Below are 26,470 nucleotides of genomic sequence, written 5' to 3'. Positions count from 1 at the left end.
ATCATTGTGTGACTGAAAGCTCACCTTCTATCCTTAATTGAAACTGTGAAATTTTATTTGGAGTTTACATGCTAGTGATCTTTTAGCGTCTTAACTATAGATAGAGCTCTATAGAAATCTAGAATAGACTAGATTCAACTTTTGGATTTGTGAATATCTTACTTTAATAGAAATTTTCGTTCTATGGTCTTAAGCATTTGAATTTTGTTTTGAAGATTCCATGTTTAAAGAAAATATTGAACAAACATTTTATTTACCGAACAATTAGAAATATCTAAAATTTCATATAATTAAATATTATTGTATGCTTCTGTGGCTTATGAGAAACCAAACATAAGACATATATTTCAAGAGAAAAACGTACCTTAGAAAAAGAAAGATTTACCTTTGTGTTTGGGAGACTTGTATGCTTACCCTTGTGTGTGTAGGGGAAGCTTGTGTTTGCCTACCACTTACTTGTGTTGAAAGAGAGTCTTGTGTATTGTGTGCCAACCCTTAATGTGTTTCGAGGGCAAGATTGTGTGAGTGCAACAAAACCCACAAAGGGAGGTTTGTTGGGGTGTGGGCCTTGTTCCACTTCACATCTATGTGAAACCCTTTTACATATGTAAACCAAATGTGCAAACCCATGTGACTGTCATGTAGAATCTTAAGCAACCATCATATGTGGAAAGGGAATGATGTGTATGGTTTAGAATTAGCCACTTTAGTGTTTGCATGCGTAAAAATTCAATTACTATTTCTAACTGCTTGCGATGCACAAACATTATGCAACCAACTCTCTTTCTCTTTCTATTGAATGATAGCATCTAATTAGTTTTGTTAATGATATGTATTAACAATGAATGCTACATTAGATTATACATTGTAAGCTCTATCATATATTTGATTTCTCTCTTTATCTCTATATGTGTATTTTTGATCTACCATGCCTAGGCTTAAGCGATGCGTCTTAAAGGCACATCATCCTCTCTCTTCCTCTTTTCCAATCAGCTCTCTCTCTCTCTCTCTCTCTCTCTCACACACACACACACACACACACACACACACACACACACACACACACACACAGACATATACAAAAATGTTCCCGCAAGATTTCTCTTCTTCTTCTTCATCCTTTTTTTTATGGCTCAAAGGGAGCTCAAGGACCAGCGCACGCATTTAGCCTAGTGGTTTAGCTTGAGTTTCATACTATGTACGTGATGAGTTCAAATGCTACTCATTAACATTGGTTTTAAATGGTGACGTGCATGGACATGCTAATTGGAGATCCTAAAGGATCTTGGGGAGATTCTATGTAATGAAAAACAAAAGTAGAGCCAATAGTAGTATATCACTATAATAGGGCAAGGAGAGAGAGAGAGAGAGAGCTTACGATTGGCTCACAGCTTTTGCTCATTTCCGCCGGCCGATGTGAACCCAGCCTTTACCTTGTTACGCAATGTAAAGGGCAAGATGCCATTTTAATTTTCGTTTACGTAACATTTCCTGCAGCAGCAGACAAAGATGGCCATAGCTTGGCGCTGCAAGGGTTTCGTGTACATGCGGCGTGCACTAAAATGCTCATCGTCTCTTCCCTCGTCGTGTCGCGACGTTCGAGAATCATGCTTGGAGGCGCACCGAATGCTGGGTGGAGCTCATGGTCTTGCATCATCCCGGGTACTCTCATTTGATGCTAAGTTTTTCTCGTCGATGGTAGTACGTAAGCTGAAGAGGAAGGGAGCATCGTTATCTGGTTGGTATGAATGTTTTGGAATACAGAGTGCAATCTGCGTGTTTCCATGATTTGAAGGAAGTATCTTCCTTGATCCTTTACGAAAGTTGCTATCATCTTTGAGGAGTTTTTTTTTTTTGGGCAACGATGTAGGTTCACACTCGATGCTCATTCAGCTTTCCTTTGTTGGCAAAGTTTTGATGGCCAAGGCATGCGTGGAACACGTCTGCCTGGTTATATATGTCTAATGGCAAAAGCCCTTTGGGGGAGTTTATTGAGAGTTACACCAAAGCTTCATCTTTAGTCAAGGCATGTGTGCTTCAGGAGCTTTGCTTCTTTCTCATGTCATATCTACAAGACAGGGTGTGTAATGTGAGGGTTATGTATACATCAAGGTGGTGTGTACGACGAATGCAAAATGAACCTCTATGGAGGTGCGTAGTGCTGGGTGATGCGACCACGGTCTAGACTGAAAAGGATTGAATATCTTGCCCATGTGCGAAGAAAAGAGTATCGACGTCTTTTTGCTACCTTGGAGGAACCTACCGAAGTATCTCAGTGGGCTACAAAGAGTATGTAGTAGCTCAATCCAAATAGCTGTCAAAGTGGTGGATGTAGAGAAAGAGTGTGAGCCAAGAAGGTGAGCACAATGAGCCTTCCTCATGGTTCAAAGACTGATGCTACAGGTCGTAGTAAAAACTCCATGCCTCTGGGAAAGGTCCAATTGACGACTCGGATTTGGAATCATATGTAGAGTGCTTGGTCTACATCCCAATGAGGTAAGCATGAAGGCTAGGTCTGTCGGAGAGCCTTGATAAAAGGGGTGTGACCTCGGAATTTGCAAAAGCCATGTAACTGCCTTTCACATCATGAAACATTTCTGTACGTTAAGAAGAGATGGTGAATCACAATAGCATAAACTTGGAGAGAGAGTGAGAGTGTGTCAGGTGCAGCGAAAGTATTTATGGATTTAGCTGGGATCTAGTACTCCACACAAACACAAGGGACACTTTACTTCACTTGAAAGAATTGAATTGAAAAGAAAGGGAGAGATGAGAGAGAAAAGAGATGACATAGGGATGTCGGGTCCCAACCCTCAAGGGCCCCCTTGCTCTGTTGCTAGAGCAAGTACTTTCTTTATTCTTGCACAAATGCTCATACAGTGACTGGATGCTGATGCTAATGGGTGCTGATGTTACTCATGTTGGGTACCGGTACGTACCGGTACCCGGTTATTGGTACCGGGTACTGGTTACTGGTTTGACGACGACGACGACGAGGCTATGGCTGAATGTTGAACTGCTAACTGTGTCGATGGCAAGGGGATTGCTACTACGACAAGGCTAGGGGCTGAAAATTGCTGGCGATCAAGAGGCTGAGATCGTTGGCTGTTCAGGCTGATGAGGCTGATCAACCTGGCTGAAAACGTTGAGGAGAATTGAGAGAAAAACGCTGGCCTTCTCTCCTTTCTGCTTCTTGCTGGAAACGTTAGCCATGGGCTGCCCTTATACCCACCAAAGGTTGGGTCGAGCAGAAAAAAGGCAGCCCTCACGATTCATTTAATCAAAAGGCTGAATTGACTTATTAAATTATAAGGTCCTAAGAGGTGGTTCGTGCGACAAATTGCCTACATGATGAAGTGCTGTCCTGTGCAAGAGAAGGTATGCAAGTGTGACCGGCCTGGACATGCACGTCCTGCTAGAGGCTCACAAAGATGCCAGACTCAGTCCTAAGCTACCGGATCATGCTAGACTGTGGCAGAATGTAAGGTGCAACGGATGTGAATGTTGAACTTTGCTCAAGATGAGTGCTCCGAATTGTGCTCAAGGGTTCCTTTTACTTATGGAAGGGAGAGCCTTTCGTTTCTTTAGTGAGAGAGTGCAAATGATCACTAACAAAGTGGATTAGCACTGTGAATGAAGGTGCTGAGACGGAGAGAGAGAGAGAGAAGAATATGACACGAAAAGTTGTCAAACCCTCCTCCGAAGGCCCCATTCTCTATGGCGAGAGCGGTCTACTATCGCTTGCGCAAATCTCTACAATGCAATGGACTTGCCGACGATGTTGACGATGATGAGGAGGACGACGAGATGGACTGAAAACTGAAAACGCCAAGGGTTGAAATCTGCAAATCTTGTATCTGTTGAATTCTGCCTCTATGTCGACGACGAGGGCGACGACGCGTTGAAAATGCAGATGTTGAAATTTGCAAATAAATGGATGTGGACGCGTTTGTTGACAGTTGCTTAGTATGCGAAAAGGTCAAGTTTGACAGGCATAGGGCACCAGGGTTTCTATAGCCTTTACCCATACCCTCGCGTCCCTGGGAAAACATTGCCATGGATTTTATTTTTGATCTTCCCAAGATTCAAAGTGGGCAGGATGGCATTTGGACAGTCATCGACATATTCAATAAACAGGCCCACTTCATTCTGAAGAGAGTTATGAAGACAGTTAAGCCGATCATTTAGCGAAACTATTTGTCTCACAGATTTTCCGATTACATTGCATGCCTGAGTCCCTTGTTTCGGACACAGATCCCTTATTTACTAGTTTGTTTTGGCGGGCAATCTAGGAGATTGGCACACGGTTGCAGTTCTCGCCCTCGATCCACACGCAGACAGACGGGCAATTTGAGATAGCTAATTCAATGGTTTTGGATTTGTTAAAGTCTTATATTTTGGATCAGAAGACTTAACGGGAAAAGTATTTGCCCTTGGTGGAGTTTGCCTGCAACAACACATGGGGAAGGCGCCGTTTGAAGTATTTGAGGATGGTAAGAAGGTTCCTCAATTTATAAGCACCAAAGACAAGATTCTTTTGAAGCAGATTTTTGAAGAAGTCTAGAAGGCATGGAAGGCCATCTAGCAGTTCAGAGGAGGAGAGCTCTTCCTCTATTGACAGTGACCAGATCAACAACAAAACCAAGGAGCTCAAGGAAGGGAGTCAGGTCATCAAGTTTGAGACGTTTTCACGCTACCACGACACCCATCAAGTTCTTGAGTTTGTACAACAGTTTGACGTCGCCTTCTCTGGAGAACGATTCTCAGAACATTCCAGGCGGCATCTTACTTGAAAGGAATTGTACAAACATGGTGGTCTACTCTGTTGTTACGCTGGGAAGCCTGCGACGTGAATAAAATTCAAGACCAACGTCACCATGAAACGCGTTTCGGTAGGTAAGAACAGGTGAAACGTTTCGGGCCTTGAAACCTTTCGCTCACCAAGTGAAACACAAGTCGTTTCACTAACAACAAGTTACCATGGTTTTAGTTTCAAAGTCGCTAAATGTACGTTTTGGTGTCACATTTCACTTTGCTCTCATTTTTGATTGAAACGTTTCGTGGTGAAACGCCGCGTTTCAAGGTGAAACGTTTCGGCCTTGAAACGTTTCGCGGTTACGCTGTTCAAGACAATTTTCAGGGCAACTTGGATATCATATGAATATGCAACAAATGTCATCACAGCTTGGCATCACTTGAAAATGAATGAGAAAGATACATTGGATGACTACTGCCAGAGGTTTTGGGATACTTATTTGCCAGTGTCTTCGTTTCGGAAGATTACTTTGAAAGACCAGGTTGAGCGGTTTTGCTATGGTTTGCCGAAAGAGATTTGAGACTATTGTCCAAACCAAAAGTTTGACTCTATTCAGAGACTTATGCAACATGCTAAGGAACGATTTGGAACGCATGCCGGCTCATTGACTTATCTTACGGATAGGATAGTAACTCCACCATATCGAAAAGAATGAAGCAGCGGAACTGGATGACAACTCATCGCAGGATTCTTCACTGGAGAATCCGATGGTAGCACATCCGAAGGTTCCGACGAACCAAGGGAACCAGATGCAAGTTCATCAAAGTATTCTAGAGAAAGGGATCAGATGATAGTGCGTTTTAGGGTTTTGACGATTGAGACTGACGTGCCAATGGACAGGGGAAGCTAAATAAGCTACCCACAGGTCCCAGGGCACCAGGAAAGAAAGGAAAAAAGGGAATCAGCTGGTAGATTAGAGAATTCCCAAGACCCAGGATAAGATTTTTGAAGTAGATAAGTACAATCTAGATCTAGATACTGCTTTTGCCAAGGTGCGCGAGGCTCTTGAGACGTCTCAAGCACGGCTTAAGAAGCCGACAAGATTCGACGCGACTTGCAGTTGAAGGAAGAAGATCGGATGCTCTTATGGTTTGAGAAGGCACACCTAAGAAAACAAAAGGGAAAAGAACGGCTTTTTCCAAAGATAAGAATGCGAGACTATGGTCCTTTCCAGATTCAAGAAAAGATAAATGATGTATCCTTCATATTCAAGTTGCCAAACACTTGGAAGATTCACAATGCTTTTCATGTGAGTCTCTTGAAACCCTTTTAGGGTGAGGTGCCGGTGGACAGGGAGCCGGATGAGCAACCTGAAGAGGAAGAGAGCGTCTTAAGTTTCCTAAGGGACACTTGTTTGTTGATGATGACTAGAAATGGCAAAGTAAGCCCTCTCTAGCCAAGTGTCCTTGTGTCAACTTAAATAAGGCATCTAACTATTAGGTAGGTGATTTTAATTTGTCTGGGATACACATTGTCTTCTCATAGAAATCATTCAACACATAAACTAATCTTAAAATTTATTTTGCCCAGATTTTAAAAGGTTGTCAAGGCTTAGTAAACTTGCACAATTACCTCGGCTTTTAGTGTGGTCTGGCTCAACACAAGCCACGCTTGTGGCTTACTTTGCCCTAGTCAGTTCACACTGACCATACCTTTCTGTTTAAAGAGCTTTGGAGGAAATGAAAATAGGAAATAAAATATGCAGAAACCAAGATAAGCTTCCTAGTAATATTGTTTTTAATAATAAAAACAAAGCTCTCAATTAAGGGAAGGCAATTACGTGATATTGAGATAGCATAGACAAAAAATTTGCCAAGTATTGTGCTATTGTGCATAGAATAATTTCTTTTTTGTATATGCTAGTTCCAATTTTATTTACAAGATTGTGGTCATTTTATTTCAGGAAAATGGTGGTGAGCATGTCAATGATACAAAGTCTTCAAAGCAAGTGTTAGAAATTTCGCTGGGCTCGGCAGAGCACATGTAATACCCTTACTCTTTCTCATACTTGAATCTCTGTGTGGTACCACCTTTCATTAATTGTTACCGTGTGCAAGTGTAGGCTTGCATTTATGGGTGATCATTGCATTTTTTTGGTGTGCGCGTGTGTCTATCTAAAGATATATGCATGTATGTCCTGACATATGTACAGAAGCATACATACATACATATGTATGTATCTATCTACATATAAATACAACTGCGTGTGCATATGTGCGTGCACAAACACAATGCACTTACCGTTTCATACACACCTATCTACACCCTTGGGCTCTACATATGTACTTGTGTAGCTTTCATGCATAACTATATACACCCTTGGACTCTACATACATACTTACGTAGGTGCATACATTCTTACATAAATACTTAGGTAACACATGCATACTTGCATAGATAGATAGATAAGAGGAGAGAAATAAAATGTCTTGTCAATCTTTGCAAAAGGCTAAAATGACATGTGAGACTAAAACGTTAAACCTTGATATGAGATACAACAGTCTGAAAAGAAAAGTAAGGTGATAATAGTAATAACACAAAAGTGTTGAAGGTGTCTAAATTGGGGTAGCAACTCAATGTGGGGATGGGGTTGACATATTTGAACGCCCAATGCTAGTACCATTTGGTGTAGTAGGGTATGATTTGACCCGTGTGAAATGGACTTAAGCCAAACCTAGCAAGTGCGATGGAAAAAGAAAGAATTAAGCATTTTTTTTGGAGTATTCTTGAACTTCAAAGAAATTACACTTCTTACTAATTAAGCAAATAACGAACATTGAGGCTTTGCTTCATAAGTGGAACATAAAAGAATCAACGCTCAAGAAATAGACAATCGAGTTTTTGAAGTGGTGAACGATTTTATTGCATAAGTAGAATATTGCGGTCATACAAAATCCAAGGTGTCACAAAATGTGATGACGTGGCTGCCCATGTGTACACACACACCTTGCACAAGCCGGGAAAAATGCAGGGACGCTCAAATGCTGACGTCGCTGATTGTACCACTGCCCAGTCCCGGAAATTGCGGAATGCTGGACACGTGGCAGGCTGTACGGACTTCCGCAGATTGCGGTGCTTTTTGTGGGCTGATTCAGTGGCAGCTTTTGCTGCTTTTCCTACGCAAGGAGAGAGAGAGAACCTTTTGATTTTTCTACGCAAGAGAACTTGAGAGAGAGGGAAACTTCTTTTTGCTTTATTTTACAAGCAAGAGAGAGAAAGAGCCTTTGCTTTTTTTTTTTTTCAAAAATTTTGGATTTTCAGCTTTTGGGACAGCTTTTGGGCTCTGCTTTTGGCATCCCTTGTACTTTTATATACGGGGCCAGGACCTCATAACTCAGGGCACTGGACGCAGAGTTTGAGTGTGAGTGCCTGCCCGTACTCTTGTACTTTGAACACAAATCAATACAAAAAGAAATACCGAAAGGGGCGTCAGTCTTCGGGGCCAATATCTTTAGGCACGGAACTCTGCCAGCGGGCCAATGTCGAATCTGAACTGTGAATTGTTTGAAGTGATTATTTGTGGTGTTGTGGTAAATTCTCGACTTGGAGTGTCCAAGTCTGTTACAGTGGTATCAGAGCACGATGGATTTCTCTTCTACGGGAAATTCGATCCCTATTTTTTTTTCCGCGGCACTTATGGCTTCAGGCAAAAATCAGTCGAGTCTCTGCATCCGAAGATGCGGTAAGGGATCACAACGAAGATTCAGGCAAGGAGTATGGCCCGCCTTGGCCTACTCAGGCGGAGCGTCAAGAGATGGAGCGTTGACAATTGATCGGTGATGCAACAAAGATGATGCTTAATTTTGCTAAGGACCCGAAATTGGCAAAATATATGAGCCAAACTTCTTTCGAGGAAGTGTACACGCAGTGGCAGAAGACCACAAAACCACCCCGAAAACCCGCTCTCAAGAAACCTCCTACTCCCAAGAGGTATACAGAGAACGAATTAGAAGAGGTGGTTGATGCACGAAGTGCTCAGCTTTTTGAGGCGCGGAACAAAGTTAAAAAGCACGACAGAAAGCAGAAAAAAAGCACTGACTTCCCGGGTTATTTGGGTCGTCAGTCTACATTTGAAAAGGCAAGAAAGTAGAAGAGGCTTGTTCGATTTGAAGGAGTACCCAGTTCTTCTTCTTCTTCTGACAGTTCTTCTATGTCATCTGATTCGAGCGAAGAAGACAGAAAGGGCAAAAAGCGAAGCAAAAAGCAATGCTTCGGAAAGGGCAAGAAAAAGGCAAAGAAGTCTAAATCTCGCCCCGTGGTTGACAGTTCTACCGAGGACCCGTCTAGTTTGGACTAGGATGAGAACAACTTCTATACAAAAAGAAATACTGGAAGGGGCGCCCGTCTTTGGGGCCAATATCTCTATGCACGGAACACCGCCGGACCAGTGTCGGCAAGAAAGTCCGAGAGTTTAAGGAAGGTGGACAATCGATTAAATTTGACACGTTTTCCGGTTATAGAGATGCTTCGAAGGCTTTGTCTTTTGTACAGCAGTTTGACATCGCTTTCGTGGGAGGGCGTTACTCCGAGCACTCTAAGATTCAGAGAGCTGCCTCTTACTTTAAGGGGAATGCTCGAACTTGGTGGTCCACGCTTCCATTAAACAAGATTGTGCCAATTAAATGGCTGAAATTCAAGAGGCTTTTTATTTCTTCTTGGTTGACTCGAGAGTATGAATGCGATATACGAACTGCTTGGAACCATCTTCGGATGACCAAGAAGGATACAGTGGACGCTTATTGCGATAGATTTTGGAGCTCTTTTCTACCTGGCTCTTCATTCAAGAAGATCTCGTTCAAGGAACAAATTGAGCGGTTTACCTTGGTCCTTCCTACAGAGATCCGAGATCACTGCTTGGAACAGATGTCAGCTTCCATTCAGGAGTTGATGAGTCGTGCGAAACGGAGTTTTGCCATTCACTCTTGCAGTTTGACCTACCCCACAGATGAGATCATGACGCAAAGAGCCGAACAGACTTCGACAAATGAAAGTACAAAGAGGAAGAGCAAACCAGAAAGAAAGATGCACGACCCAAGCTCACTCCTCAGTAGAGAGCTCGCTACATCAAGGAGGGGAAGTGCTTTGGATGCGGGGAAACTGGACATATCTCCGCAAAGTGCCCTAAAAAGGCACAGAAAGAACAGAATGACAAGGATGACGAGAGGCCTGAGAGTTTGAGAGCAGCTGAGGAACGTGGAAGAAAAGGCAAGATGAAAACAGGACTGGTTCCAGTTTGCGTGGGTACCAATTTCAGCACATTGGACGAGAGTATAGAACTTTGCCGAGCTTGGGGCAAAGTGAAAGACCAAGAAGCCCTGATCTTCTTTGATGGAGGAGCCAAGGCCAACTTCATTTCACCGGAATTGGCGGCGCGGCTCGAGATCACTCCCGATCGGATGGGACCACTAGTAGAGACAGTTTTGGCGGCACCTGACAGGGACGTAGCCATTACACTTGTCATTGGCAAACTTCGGTTGCATTGTCAGGGGTATTTGGGGCATGAGGACTTTTACATAATGCCTTTTGAAGGTTGTGATGTTCTCTTTGGAATTCCCTGGTACCACAAGCACAACGCCGTGGTCGACTATCGGGTGAGGAAAGCGACATTGACCACAGAGAAGGGCATAACCATTGTACTTGACATTAAACTTAAGGGCGAGTCTGTCCCTATTGTATCGGCTTCGGCCATTTCTAAGTTAATGAAATCCAATCTGTTTGTTTACTCAATCTTTATGGAAGAGTTGAGTGATGAGGATAGGACAAATATGTCTGAACTTGATAAAGAACGCCAAGATTTTCTCTACTCTCATGCCGATTGCTTCTCAGAGGGCCTACCAGGCGAGTTACCACCCGCTGGTCGTGAAGATCTTACCATTGATCTGATACCTGGAAGCACACCACCGAACCGGACAAAAAAGAAATACCGAAAGGGGCGCCAGTCTTTGGGGCCAATATCTCTAGGCATGGAACTCCGTCGGCGAATCAATTGTGAACTGTGAACTGTTTGAAGTGATTATTTGTGGTGTCGTGGTAGATTCTCGACTTGGAGTGTCCAAGTCTGATACACAAGTTGTGAGCAGAGTTTGATACAAATGTGTGCTCTTGAGTTGGGCCATTGAGCCATCCCATTATAGATAATGAGACAACGATCTGACCCTAGTTGAAGTAAGTGGTGCCCATATGTCATGGATGTTGCCATTTGTGCTTAGGTTCTGAAACCGGCCCGTAGGGCGGTAGACTTTGGCTTTCACCCGAAATTCTTTACTTTACTTTAGATTTTCACACACAGAGAGAACTTTACAAAGGTAACCTGCAATGGGAATTAACACTTAAAAGCACACACAAGGCTCGGAAGCTAGAATGCTCCGAGTAGATGTCCACAACCTGTAGGCCCCAAAATTGGCGCCCCTTTCGGTATTTCTTTATTCTTTAAGAGGGTAAATTACGAAGAAGAGTCCTGGAATTCTTTACCTATATCCAGCTAGAGACCACCTGTTCTGGCAAAATTTTGGCAGCATAACACCCCAAAACTTGCCTGAAACTAATTCCCCTTGCTGGAACTCACTTCCACTGACATAAATCCTCTAATTTCTGCCCAAAAACAGTAAATTCAGCACGCTGTATTTACTGGTTTTTGCCCTGTTTTCAGCCCTAAACAGTCCCTGAACTGTCCTCTATCAGTGGGGCACTGTTCCCAATGGTTTTGGCATCCGTATGGCTGAAAAACAGTCCAAATTTTGCGCATAACCAGCACTGAAAACGCACTTGTACGGAGAGGTTATCACCCTCACCGGTGCCAGCTTTTGGAGCAGCAGTTAGCTACTCCTGTTCCTGCTCAGAGAGGCTCTTGCCTCAGCAAAAAGGCATAAGACCTACAACTGTACATAAGTCAAATGAAGAGCCCTCTTGTGGGGCATCACATTACTGCACGTAGGGGAGAAAGAGAGCAGTGTGACATGTGCAGGACATGACTTCTTGCACCACACTGTACGTGAGAGGGAAAGCTTGTAGTCAATAGCTCTTAACTTGTGACAGCTTGCAAAATGATGCCTTCCCAGCTAGAAATCGAGTGCCCTCTTCTTCTACATGAGGAAAGTGCACCAGAAAGTGCCACTTGTCACATTTACACTCAATTTTCGGTTTTGGGCTTCCCGCTTAAAAATCTCCCGACTGGTTGCCCAGCTGACTTTGCAACAGAGTTCTAAAATGTTCCCCTTGTCATTCCGGAGGTAATGAGGCGAACAGATTTTATGGTCCAAAATAAGCAGTTTCCTAAATTTTAGGGGATGTTTCCGTTGGACTCCCATTGGTCATCTGACCATTTATCTCCACTTGGACCGCATACAAAAATGCAATGTAGCCTAGCTGTCGGGTACTTTCCTTTGGTGACCCCACCTTGGCATTATGCTTTTATTGAGTTCACTTCCTAGTATCTGTTGGGTTTTCAAGCCCTCTACCCGTGGGAAAGATCTTTTGTAGCATGCAGTTGCATGGTAGTTAGCATGTTTCAGTTTGCATGGCAAGGAGTTTCTATATGTAAAGGCTTTGAATTAATCAAATGATATAGCGTTATTTTTCTTGGTGTCTCTCTCTCTCTCTCTCTCTCTCTCTCTCTCTCTCTCTCTCTCTTTTCTCTCATTTGCTGCTCAGCACCACGCCATGGCTTGCCTCAGGCTGCACCCGCCCTAGCTCAGGTTACAACAACTGGTATCAGAGCCCTATTGGGCCTTGGCGCTCGACAAGCAAACCTCGACAAAGCCCTCACGGGTACAGCTGCTTAACAGCAGGAACGAAGCACAATCGGTCTGCTTAATATCGCACACAGTATGCATGAACAACATCGCCTTGGCTTAACCAACAAATTTCGACACTGTGGCCTCTCCCAACTCGCCCTATGCAGCCTGCTACGACAGTTTTTTCATCAGCGTTGTTCTCTGCTACAGAGAATTCGCCATTGCTGTGTTTATTTTGTTGATTTTCACACTATCTTCCAATTGGCCGTCTTATTTGAGCCTTGGCTAGAGGGTCTTCACACCCCCCACCAGTCAAATCTTGAAACACTCTCATTTCGGTGGTGTCGCAGGCAGGAGCTCAACCTGTAGGGCATCTCAATACGTTGTTTACACAGGCAGCATCTTAAAACGCAGTCAATAGCTTGGTGGAAGTTTTGCCATATCATCTTGAGATGCTCAAAGGTCTTGTCCTTGACTTGGAAAAGTATATCAAAATGCATGCAAGAACACACGAAAATTCCTTGGCTACATCAAGAATTTTAAAATACCATTGGCGGTATGTGCGACGTACCCAAGGGCATCTCAACACGCCGTCCTGCATGGACAAGATTCAAATGCATGCAAAGCAAGCTTTATCACTAAGGAAATTTCCGACTCTTTTCAAAGAAGATTTTCTTCAAGGCACTCAGCATATCAACAGATGCAACACATATTGGTATGTATGCAAACTTTCATTGTTCAAGAATTACGTGACATCGATGCTCACAACAACCAAGACATATTTCCTTCGAGATGAATTTACACCGACATGTTTGGTTTTTCAAAACCGATTATCATCATCATTATTTGTTTTTTCCTATTTTATGTCAGTTTTTCTACAATCTATTGTCAAAAACAATCATATATTTCCTGTCAAAAGCCTTGTAGTCGATTATTGTCATGCTGTTTCACTGTCATGCCAAATTCTGTACGGGATATAGACACTGCCATCCATAAATGGTAAGACCTCCCATTTTTCTCAGTTCTCAGCCTGTTTTTTCCGCTTTTCATGAGGTTACTGGGTACACCTTAAACTCAAGGTTTGGCAGTGAACCAAAAACTCCAATATTTTTGGTAGCTAATTTTTGACCTACACCCTATCTATTCAAGGGGGGGTTACTGTTCTAGCACTAGGTTATGGATACACCAGAAATCCTTTGGTTGTGAGAAAACCTAAAACTCATGGTTGACGAGTATACCAAAAACTCGAGGTATCATGAGTTGCTTGTCCAGTTCGGGCTTGAGGGGGGGATTGTTGGGTTTTCAAGCCCTCTACCCGTGGGAAAGATCTTTTGTAGCATGCAGTTGCATGGTAGTTAGCATATTTCAGTTTGCATGGCAAGGAGTTTCTATATGTAAAGGCTTTGAATTAATCAAATGATATAGCGTTATTTTTCTTGGTGTTGAGCTCTCTCTCTCTCTCTCTCTCTCTCTCTTTTCTCGCATCTGCTGCTCAGCACCACGCCATGGCTTGCCTCAGGCTGCACCCGCCCTAGCTCAGGTTACAACAGTATCCACCAACTTGCTAAGTGCGACGGGGGGACCTACATGATCTTGAACTGAGCCTAGACATCCTTTTACTAAACGAGTTCCAGTGCCGACCAACTTCCTGTGTGCGGGTGAAACTACCGTTCATATTGGCCTTACAATGTCCGACCATTTGCAACAAAAGAGGGTCTCAAAAATTAAACAAAAATCATTGGAAAGAAACCAACAACTAACCACGTCCTTGTGACATAGCTAACAGCTGCCACGTCCTCGTGACATACCCCCCTCTTGAAATCGCAAACGTCCTCGATTGCATACCATAAATACACGCCACTGATGATCTTGTGTTGTTAGCACTCTTTTATCATCGCATGTATCTGCAAGAAAGGTCGTAACACATAGATACAATGACTTAATGAGACCATAATGTTGTCATTTCCAGCTATCACATTGAATTCATGTGTAGATTTGATGTGCTAGCTCTATCATTACCCCTCCTTTGCACACGTTGGGTTGGGGCATAAGTAGGCTGTAACCCAAAGGCTTCAAGGTAAAGCTGCAATACATTTGGTGACTCTGACAGTTCATACTCTTCCATCCACTTTGCATCCATAGGTGGATAGTTCTTGAACTTCACCAAGTAGCTTCTTGCAACCCGTTCTTTAACTTTTCTGTCCTTATGTGCGAAAATTTTCTCAGGTACTAGGATCTCATCAAGTTTCTCAACTTCTGGCTGATCCTCATTTGGCATATCTTCTAGCACATCACCCACGAAGGGTCTTAGAAGACTCACGTTAAACGCATTATGAATCTTCCACGCATCATGCAATTTCAGCCTGTAAGCCACATGGCTGATCTTATCAAGCACTTGAAAAGGCCCATAGTAGCGCATACTGAGCTTAGGAAAGAGCCGTTCCTTGCCCTTCATCTTCTTTAACCTTGCCTTTCAAACCTTAACAGAACCCAATCACCAGGTGATAATAGCAATTCACGTCGGTGATGATCAACAGCCTTTTTCTGCTTTGCGTGAGTCTTCTCCAAGGCAACTTTAATTTTCTTGTACATTTCATCCATGTTCTCAACATATCGATTTGCCCTTTGTATGCAAAATGGGAGGAACCTTTTTGCCGCCTTCAACAATCTCAAAAGGTGCCTTGCCAGTCGACAAATGCACCGTATTGTTGTACGCATACTCAAGCGTAGGCAAATATTGTTCCCACTTGCCCTTATTATCTGACACATAGCATTTCAGCAGATCCAAGACAGTAGAATTAGCCTCTTCTGACTGTCCATCTGTTTATGGATGAAATGAAGACGAGAACTTGAGCGTAGTGCCCATGTTCTCAAACAATCCTCTCCAAAACAAATTTTTCATGCGAGGATCACGATCACTGAGAATTGATTGTGGCATACCGTGGTACTTAAAACACATTGTATATGAACAAGCGTGCCAACCGATCAGATTTTATCTGTAGCATATTGTTCCTTCATGTCATCCAGCTCATGATGATAAGGAATTGACACAGCTGAAATTTGTGGCTTTCTTAATAACGCATTAGCCACAACATTCTTCTTGCCTTCCACATGCATAATTTGGAAGTGGAACATAGAAAGAATGTTTGCCCATCGCATATGCTTTTCGGATAGCTTTGACTGTATCAAGAAGTATTGCAAGGTCTGATGGTCTGTTTGGACAACAAAATCAACACCTAAGAGGTAGTGCTTCCAACTAGAGCGCATGAATCACGGCCAAGAGCTCTTTCTCATAGACTTGCATACTCTTCTCTGGCCCTTGCAAAATTCGGCTTTCTAAGCTACTACCCGTCCATCTTGCATTAGCACCGCTCCGATGCTACTGCCACACGCATCACACTGGACCACAAATGACTTCCTGAGATCTGGCAAAACAATTGTTGGATCTGAAGTCAACTTTTCCTTTAAGAGACTAAAAGTTGAAATTTCTTTTTGGGTCATTTGAAAGTGACCTCTTTCTTTTGCAAAGCGTGAAGAGGTGATGCTATCTCTGCAAACTTCCTGATAAACCTTCTATAGTAGGAACACAATCCCAAGAAGCTTCTTACATCGTGCACAATCTTCAAGTCTGACCATGTCTTAATAGCTTCGACCTTTGCGGGATCCATTCTGACACATCCTTTGACACTATGTGGCCAAGAAAGTGGATCTCTTCCAAGAAGAATTCACTTTTCTTAGGATTGACAAGTAACCTATGACTGTGCAGCTCTTTGAACACAATGGTCAAGTGACGCCTATGCTCCTCTTCATTCTTCGAATAGACTATCATGTCATCGAAGAATGTCCCAACAAACTGTTGATGCGAGCCGAAAATCCGGTCCATCATTCTATTGAGCGTGGCAGGAGCATTTGTTAGACCAAACGGCATCACTAGAAACTCATAAAGACCAAATGTCGTTCTAAACGCAGTCTTGTGCACATCCTCTGGCCTTATATGAATCTGATGGTACCACTCTTAAGGTCTATCCTGTTGAAAGTTGCAACACCCTCTAAACGATCGAGAATATCATCAATCCTTGGAATAGGAAACCTATTCTTGATGGTATTCTTATGCAACGCATGGTAATCAATACACATGCGCCATGAGCCATCCTTTTTCTGTATTAGGAGCTCTGGGGAGCAAAAGGGTGAAGAACTAGGCTGGATCAGCCCCTTCTCTAATAACTCCTCAACTTGACCCATAATCTCTTTCTGCTGTGCTGCGCTAACCCTGTAGGGAGGTCTATTTGGTGGGTACACCTTGGCACTAAATTTATCCAATGGTCCTCAGGTCTCTTTGGTGGCAATTGCGACGGTAATGAATCAGAAAAACAATCACTAAACTCTCACAAAAATACCGACCTTTCTTTATGTCACAAATTGATGACGTGGCTGTCCAGTGCAACACACATCCACCCTTTGGCATGGACAGACCTTGTCACAAAACGGGAGCGTACACGAGCACTTAGAAAATCTGAAAATTATAATTCTTTGAAAACATGAGAGAAGGGAGAAGATCGACACAGTATTGGAGACCAGAAGATGGGCTGGTTCCCCCCCGTAAAGAGTATTCTTTTATTCAGGGAGAATTCTTATACAAGCATGAGAACCCGAGGAAACCCCTCCGTTCTGTAATCTTAGACTTGAAGGTCGTACTTTCCCGTAAAGGGCTTGGACACAAGGCCGTTCCTTCCCGTAAGGGACTTAGGCGCGAAGCCGTACTTTCCCGTAAGGGACTTAGGCACAAGGCCGTTCCTTCCCGTAAGGGACTTAGGCGCGAAGCCGTACTTTCCCGTAAGGGACCTAGGCACAAGGCCGTTCCTTCCCGTAAGGGACTTAGGCGCGAAGCCGTACTTTCTCGTAAGGGACTTAGACGTGAAGCCGTACTTCCCGTAAAGGGCCTTCCCGTAAGACGGGAGATTCCTACAAAACAAACCACACAAACACGCGACAACAATTCGTATGGCGAATCCACAATAGATACCTGTCACTCTTGCGCGGGAAAAGTGACTTCCGTGCCTCGTAGTCTCGCGATCTCTTGCGACAGAGTCTTCTCTTGCTGATGTTGGTACCTCCCGTGAGTGAGGGCATGTGGTGCTTTTATAGCTCCCTGGCCACGGCACGAATAACTGCTCGCGTAGAGATCGCGGCCGTTTTTTTTTTTTTTTTTCCGATGTTCTACCCGAAATAGGGGGAGAGAATTCGCTGGCTGGTTTTGTTGCTTTATCTTCTAAGTGGCTGCCCACTTATTAAGTGGGCGGCCGACATATTTTAAAATTGGTCTGAACCTGCCCAAAAGCTCAATAAAACCTTATAAGTTAAAACCAATGCATTTAACAACACTTCCCAGGCGTCCCTGGATGCAACCACATGCACGAATGCAATGCAAACATAGATTCCTCGCGGGAAAGCGTCTGCCTTCCCGCGATTGTTCTTGCTTTTCGTAAAAAGCTTCATTGAACCCATCTTTATTCATGTGCTTGCGTTCTTAGGCGTATTTTCTTACTCAGTTCGGATTTACCGGCCCGTAGGGCGGTAGGCGTTGGCTTTCACCCGAAATTCTATACTTTATACACACACACAGAGCACTTTGCAAAGAGAACCTGCGACGGGAGTTAACACTTGAATACACACATGGCTCGGAAGCTAGAATGCTCCGAGCAGACGCCGACAACCTGTAGGCCCCAAAATTGGCGCCCCTTTCGGTATTTCTTTATTCTTTAGGAGGGTAAATTACAAGGTAAGGTCCTGGGAATCCTTCACGTGTATCCACCTAGATACCATTTGATTTGGCCAAATTTCGGCAGCATAACAGCCCCAAAACTTGCGCGAAACCAATTCCCCTGCTGGAACTCGCTTGCATTGTCGTATACCCTCTGATTCCTGTCCAAAAACAGTAAATTCAGCACGCTGTATTTACTGGTTTTTGCCCTGTTTTCAGCCCCAAACAGTCCCCTAACTGTCCTCTGCCAGTGGGGCACGATTCCCAATGGTCCTGGCGTCCGTATGGCTGAAAAACAGTAAATTTACAGCGCATACACAGCGCTGATTTTGCACCTGTACGGTGAGGTTATGACCCTCACCAGTGCCTGCTTTGGAGCAGCAGTTAGCTACCCCTGTTCCTGCTCAAGGAGGCTCTTGCCTCAGCACAAAAGCATGAACCCACACAACTGTACATCAGTCAAATGAGTAGCCCTCTTGTGGGGCATCACATAACTGCACGTAGGGGGGAGAGAGAGCAATGTGTAGTGTGCAGGGCATCACTCCTAGCACCACACTGTACATGAGAGGGAAAGAAAGCACTCCATAGCTCTTAACCTGTGACAGGTTGCAAATGAGGCCTCTCCCAGCATAAAAATCAGCGCCCATTTTTCTGCAAGAGGAAAGTTCACCAAAATGTGACACTTGGCGCATTTTCAAGCATTTTCCCGTTTCGGGTTCGCCGCTTAAAAATATCCCAACCGACGCGTCAGTTGACTTCGCGGCAGAGTTATAAAGTGTTCCCCTAGTCATACCGGAGGTAATGACGCGAACACATTTCACGGCCCAAAATAGCAGTTCCCTAAATTTTAGGAGATGCTTCCGTTGGGCTCCCACTGGTCTTCTAACCATCTATCCTCATTGGGACCGCATCAAAAAATGCAATGTGGCCCAACTGTAGGATACTTTTTGTTGGTAGTCCCACCTTGACTTTACGCCTTAATTGAGTTCACTTCCTAGTATCCACCAACTTGCTAAGTGCGACGGGGGGACCTATATGATCTTGCTCTGATCCTAGACATCCTCTTACCATACGAATTTCAGTGCCGACCACTTCCCGTCTGCGGGTGAATCTACCGTTCACATTGGCCATACAATGTCCGACCGTTTGCTACTTCAAAAAGAGGGTCTCAAAACAAATAAAATAAACCCCATTGGAAAGAAACCAACAACCAAGGTTAGCAGTTGCCACATCTTTGTGACATGGTTAATAACTGCCACGTCCTCGTGACATCCTCCTTAGACCCTTAGTGTGTCCCCTTACCGATGAACCTGTCACCCATCTTGTGACTCATCAGGGACCACCATTACCTGGCCTTCTCCCACCGAACTAACAGGCCAACTCCTTCACGGTGCTTCTTGTCACCCATCATATGACACACCAGAGTTGTCTGTTTCCTGATGGCTTTTCTTACAGATCTGTGATTCCTTAACTTATTAGTTAACTTGTGCACATTTCTTATTAAAGTCCTAATTCTAGAAAATAGAAATTAGAAACAAAATAGTCAAATTAGTTTCATCCCTTTCACTTATAAACAGTTGTCCTCAACTGTAGAGGTCCAACTGAACTTCTGGGAGAAACCGGAAAGATTCCAAATCTTACTCAATGGTGAGTTGAGCTAGTCGAGAACTTTAAAAATTAAATTAAACAAAATTCTACTTACCTTACCGGTTCATGTCCTTCCTCTAGTACCTCGAGGATATCCTTCACCATTCATCAAACTTACGAGCCATGTAAGAACTTGTCATTCGCGTCTTTCTGAGAATTTGTGAACTCAATTCAACCTTCTCAATCCCGAGAAGAATCATCCTCCTAAAAATCAATTTAGGTCTATGTCCTTGCGCATAACCTTGCGCTATTAGTCCTGAGGATATTAAACCTCTTGTGTCCTCCCGCATAGGGCATGTCGAGAGCATTAAGCTCATGTGAATCTTCCTGTGGCAGACAAAGTGTGCCACCTTACCAAAATAAGTTCTTATTCCGGGCCTTTGCTCTGGGTAGGCCAATTGTTCTGATCCAAAGTTTCGTTATCCGAGACTGTGTTAACTCGATTCCGTCTTCTCAAATTCGAGAAGAATAATCTTCCTAGAAATCAATCTAGGTATCTGTCCTTGCGCATAATCCTGCGCTGTTAGTCCAGAGGGTATTAAACCTCTTGTGTCCTCCCACATAGGGAATGCTCAAGTCATAGAGCATTAAGGTCGATGTCTTTCTTTCACAAACAAAGTTTGCGATCATCTTAAAGAAGGTTCTTGTTTCGGGCCATCGCTCAACGTAGGCGAATGGTTCCAATCTGAAGATTCCTTGTGCACGGCGGCACTTCCTTCCAATCTTTTCCTCCTGTAAATTATTATCACCAGCAGTGTTTTTCCCTGACGCCCATTAGCGTCTCTTCCTTGCAAACGCCATCTTTGCAAGCATCTAGGACTCCTCGCAAAATCTTAGGCAGATAAAATTCTAGCCATATCATTCTGTGAACATACGTTCAAACTCGGCCCACTTAAGGGCGAACACGCTTGAGATCTCAATGATGTTCTCCCATATGTGGTTAAGGTAATTCTTACCATTTTTAAAACGGTTGGCGAATTTGACTCTTACGAACATAATAGTTCGAATTTATTCAAGCAGCATGTAAATGCTACTTGACCTGCCCATGGAGAAACGTATACCGCAACCAAAAGTTGCTACTGTAATGGTAAAAGCACATAGCGTACTCAATGATCACGACCATAAGAAAACCTCTTCTCCGTAGAGAAACTCAAATTCCTTCTATTGAACACATCTCAAATAGAGATTCTCGTGTCGGAATATCCTTGCGCGCAAAAAGGCGCTCAAGAGAGTATAACAAACTCTTGTCCAGTTCCTTGGCATAGGTCTGCATCTTCGTGTGTTATCCATGTACCCAAAGGTGTACATAATTCTTAAGCTGTGTTAGAGTTTTGGTGAACTTGGGAAATTACCTTCCCTTCGTAAGATCCTTAGAGCGAAGACGCTCAACTTGACGATCCCTTGGCTCGATCTTAGAGCAAAACCCTCTCATTAAATAACTAGGATTTCAATCCTTGGATTCCTCGAGCACAGGCCGTAGTTGTCGCTTGTTCCTTCTCTCATAAAGAGAGTGTTCATTCACTTGTGCAAAAAGCACTACCATGTCCTCCCTGACCGGGTAGGGGGTGTGGGCTTAAAGAGTATTCAAGCTTAATGAAAGCTTTTCTTTGCTTGGAATCTCGGAATGGTTCCTTCCTTTCTGCCGTCCTACTCAGGGCATGGCATCCCTGCAACTCTTTTCCGACTCTGTTTCCAGAGTCTTGTTCCTGCAGAACAACTCCGCTTTCTTGGACACGAAGCCCTTTCCTTGGGAATTTCAACTTCTCGAGAGTCTACCTCTCTTCAATCCGTGGATCTGCTTCCCAAACTTGGGTACGAAACCCTTGGGCTGATCTAGCTCTAGTTCCTCAGAGCGCTTTCTCCTGCAGAGGCTCATGCCTTCCGCTGCTCCTACTCCCTCACGAAGAGGAAGTACACCTGCAATCAAATACTCAGAGATCATAACATGAAAATCGTTACCTTCAAAGTCTCGACGCTCGAAACGCAACTCGGTTCTCGAAAAAGAAATTCCCCGAAAGAGATCTCTACAATAGAAAATCCTCTCTTCCAATCCTACACACAAAAGAGGTGTGTTCTCGGGTTCCTTCTCGTAAATCAGCCCCGTCTACGACGTCTATGGGCTGAAAACAGAGAAAAACAGCAGCTTGTCGTGATGGAACCACGTTCCGTAGGCACTTCTTCGCGAGGGAACTCGCGCATTGGATGTTGACGACATCTGGTACACTTGGGGCAGCCATGGGCATCACCGGCAAACGTCTTCTTTGCGGGTGAACTCTGCAGCAGCATCTCCTTCTTGCAAAAACTGATCTTCCCTTACCGGGTAGGGAATGTTGGTTCGTAGGGTACTTGAGCTTGATAAAAGTTGTTCTTTGCTTGGAAGCTCAGAATGGTTCCTTCATAATTTCCTACCCGCACTAGTAGGTAATTTGTTGGAGAACTACCGGATACCAGATCAATCATGGACCTTCCGGATGGTTAAGCAAAGCAGTTCATCGTATAAAACAATGTTTCAACTCAATTCTATTCTCATAAACACTTGAGAGTGATTGTCCTGGTTAGACACATGCATATCTTGTGCGTATAAGCAATACGTAGTTTATGAGTTCCTCAAAGATTTAACTTTGATCAAAGACCTGCCCTCTCACTTAAAGTTCGAGGGTCTTTTGTTCAAAATCTCACTAGTTAGATTAAATTCCCTTACTCCAAACTTTCTCCGGATAGCAATGTATCCTTCGAGGAGAGGTAACAAAAATTCGTTGTTTCTGTGTTCAATGGTTCTCGTCCCACTGCGGGATTGTATTCTATGTACATCAAGGTGTACACTTTCAACTTTTATTGCTGACTCCACCATCTGCTGCAAAGTATCTTGAAGATGGGTTTACAAAATTCGGGCAAAAGTCCTTCGTTAAATTTGTTCATCTTTTCCTTCCTCAGAGAGGATCAAGAATGGACCTTCCTTGGCAAGAGTGAACCACTACTTGCTTTGACTCGCTCGTGTTCCTATTGTGCAAACCAATCCCAATCTTCTTGAATGCCTTCCTCAAATCGTAGAGGAAAAAAATTTGTCGGAGAATTCAGCCTTGAATTGTTGTTGTAAGTTCCTTGCAGAGCTTTGGTATACCACCAAGTACTTGCAATCCCCTTGAGGTGTTTGGTCACATGCTTCACCTTCGACACTTCTCAGAAATTGCCGTTTGCAAAAGCAACTTCAAACAGTCGAATAAAAGCAGTAGCTTTCAGGACATCTTCCCTTCCGTCAAAAGTATCAAGCTTGATTGGAGTGTTCCTAGGTCTAGAGACCTTCTTCATATCCTTCCCGAAATGACGGGATTTCTTGGCTATGGTTCTCGATTTATGTTCATGGATATCTTCTGGGTTCTGAAGTATCTTGAGCATTCCGCTCCTCAGATTCTCTAGTTTCTTGAGCATCATGCTCTTGTCGCCTTCTCAGAGAATCCCAAGTCTTGTGTTGCCTTCTTGCAGAGAGAAAAAAAATTCCAACTCTGCGAGCTTTTCCTGCAGGACTTAGGTTTCCGCTTGCTTACTTCTCTCTTGGCTTGTCATAGCTTCTTCCCGTGTCTTCCCAGAGTCGTCCTCCTTACAGAGAAAGAGAGGAGACCATGCTCTGATACCACTGTCACAAAACGGGAGCGTACACGAGCACTTGGAAAATCTGAAAATTATAATTCTTTGAAAACATGAGAAAAGAGAGAAGATCGACACAGTATTGGGGACCAGAAGATGGGTTGGTCCCCCCCCCCTAGGGAGTATTCTTTTATTCAGGGAGAATTCTTATACAAGCACGAGAACCCGAGGAAACCCCTCCGTTCTGTAATCTTAGACTTGAAGGTCGTACTTTCCCGTAAAGGGCTTGGGCACAAGGCCGTTCCTTCCTGTAACGGACTTAGGCGCGAAGCCGTACTTTCCCGTAAGGGACTTACGCACAAGGCCGTTCCTTCCCGTAAGGGACTTAGGCGCGAAGCCGTACTTTCCCGTAAGGGACTTGGGCACAAGGCCGTTCCTTCCCGTAAGGGACTTAGGCGCGAAGCCGTACTTTCCCGTAAGGAACTTAGACGTGAAGCCGTACTTCCCGTAAAGGGCCTTCCCGTAAGACGGGAGATTCCTGCAAAACAAACCACACAAACACGCGACAACAATTCGTATGGTGAATCCACAATAGATACCTATCACTCTTGCGCGGGAAAAGCGACTTCCGTGCTTCGTAGTCTCGCGATCTCTTGCGGCAGAGTCTTCTCTTGTTGATGTTGGTACCTCCTTTGAGTGAGGGCATGTGGTGCTTTTATAGCTCCCTGGCCACGGCACGAATAACTGCTCGCGTAGAGATCGCGGCCGTTTTTTTTTTTTTTTTTGCGCTGTTCTACCCGAAATAGGGAGAGAGAATTCGCTGGCTGGTTTTGTTGCTTTATCTTCTAAGTGGCTGCCCACTTATTAAGTGGGCGGCCGGCATATTTTAAAATTGGTCTGAACCTGCCAAAAAACTCAATAGAACCTTATAAGTTAAAACCAATGCATTTAACAACACTTCCCAGGCGTCCCTGGATGCAACCACATGCACGAATGCAATGCAAACATAGATTCCTCGCGGGAAAGCGTCTGCCTTCCCGCGATTGTTCTTGCTTTTCGTAAAAAGCTTCATTGAACCCATCTTTATTCATGTGCTTGCGTTCTTAGGCGTATTTTCTTACTCAGTTCGGATTTCCTCCTTAGACCCTTAGTGTGTCCCCTTACCGATGAACCTGTCACCCATCTTGTGACTCATCATGGACCACCATTATCTGGTCTTCTCCCACCGAACTAACAGGCCAACTCCTTCACGGTGCTTCTTGTCACCCATCTTATGAGACACCAGAGTTGTCTGTTTCCTGATGGCTTTTCTTACAGATCTGTGATTCCTTAACTTATTAGTTAACTTGTGCACATTTCTTATTAAAGTCCTAATTCTAGAAATTAGAAATTAGAAACAAAATAGTCAAATTAGTTTCAGACCTGCGGAGGAACCGGGTGAAAAATGTTGACATTGCTACCGGCAGGGCTGGGTGACACGTGGCAGGCTGTACGGACGCCCGCGTTTTGCGGCGGAAATTGCGGAGGCTGATTTTGCGGCAATTTTGCTTTTTGGGACCTTCTTTTATTCTACGCAATGAGTTGAGAGAGAGGGAGCTTAACTTTTTAAAGATTTGCTTTATTGGCTCAAGAGAGCTTGTGTGAGAGAGAGAGAACAAGCTTTTGATTTCCAGCTTTTGGGGGCTCTGCTTTTAGCATCCCTTGTAATCTTTAAATACGTGGGCATGGCCTCACAACTCAAAGCATCTGGACGCAGAGTCTGAGTGTGAGCGCCTCCCTACACTCTTGTACTTTGAACACAAATTTTTTTACAAAAAGAAATACCGAAAGGGGCGCCAGTGGCCAATATCTCTAGGCACGGAACTTCGTCGGGCCAATGTCGAATCAATTGTGAACTGTGAATTGTTTTTGAAGTGATTGTTTGTGGTGTCGAGGTAGATTCTCGACTTGGAGTATCCAATCTGTTACAGTGGTATCAGAGCACGGCCGATTTCTCTCCTATGGGAAATCCGATCCTTTTTACGCAACACCTATGGCTTCAGGCAAAGATCAGTCGACTTCCTGTGCATTTGGAGATGCGGGAAGAGATCACAACGAAGATTCACGCGAGGAGTATTGCCTGCCTCGGCCTACTCCGACGGAGTTTCAAGAGATGGAGCGTCGACAATTGATCGGCGATGCAACAAAGATGATGCTTAATTTATCTAAGGATCCAAAATTTGCAAAATATATGAGCTAGACTTCTTTCGATGAGGTATGCACTCAGTGGCGGAAGACCACAAAACCACCCCGCAAACCCGCTTTTAAGAAACCTCCTACTCCCAAGAAGTATACAGAGCAAGAATTAGAAGAGGTGGTTGATGCACGAATTGCTCAGATTTTTGACGCGCAGAACAAAGCTAAAAAGCACGACAAAAAGCAGAAGAAAGGCGTTGACTTCCCGTGTTATTTGGGTCATCAGTCTACATTTGAATCAGCAAGAAAGCAGAAGAAGCGTGTTTGATCTGAAGGAGTACTTAGTTCTTCTTCTTCTTTTTCCTCTGATAGTTCTTCTAGCTCATCTGACTCGAGCGAAGAAGACAGAAAAGGCAAAAAGTGAAGCAAAAAGCAAAGCTTCGGAAAGGGCAAGAAAAAGGCAAAGAAGTCTAAATCTCGCCCCGTGGTTGACACTTCTACAGAGGACTCGTCTAGTTCGGACTTTGATGACAAAAGCTTTTATGCAAAGAAGAAGAATTTTTATAAAGCCAACCAGTATGACTTTCTGGAAGACAAAAGCAAGAAAGTCCGAGAGTTTAAGGAAGGTGGACAGTCAATTAAATTTGACACGTTTTTTGGTTATAGAGATGCTTCGAAGGCTTTGTCTTTTATACACCAGTTTGACATAGCTTTCTCAGGAGGACGTTACTCAGAGCACTCTTTAAGATTCGG

The 26,470-nt window shown here is 43.9% G+C and overlaps 1 protein-coding gene across 1 annotated transcript in view; it reads left to right on the top strand.

The window, feature by feature from the left end:
* The first annotated feature begins 1,418 nt into the window (after positions 1-1,418).
* The window catches only part of LOC147424301 (uncharacterized), a 96,326-nt gene continuing 71,274 nt past the window's right edge, over positions 1,419-26,470 (top strand). Inside the window, exons 1-2 of the mRNA XM_086499872.1 lie at positions 1,419-1,662; positions 6,720-6,799. Of these exons, the coding sequence (XP_086355998.1) occupies positions 1,510-1,662; positions 6,720-6,799 (233 nt within the window). The 5' untranslated portion in view covers positions 1,419-1,509. The remainder of the gene's footprint in view (positions 1,663-6,719; positions 6,800-26,470) is intronic.

Source organism: Adiantum capillus-veneris, chromosome 25 (genome assembly GCF_014529385.1).
Source record: "Adiantum capillus-veneris isolate H3 chromosome 25, ASM1452938v2, whole genome shotgun sequence".
Taxonomy (NCBI): domain Eukaryota; kingdom Viridiplantae; phylum Streptophyta; class Polypodiopsida; order Polypodiales; family Pteridaceae; genus Adiantum; species Adiantum capillus-veneris.
Note: the sequence above shows the minus strand (reverse complement) of the source record. Positions and strands in the feature narration are given on the sequence as shown.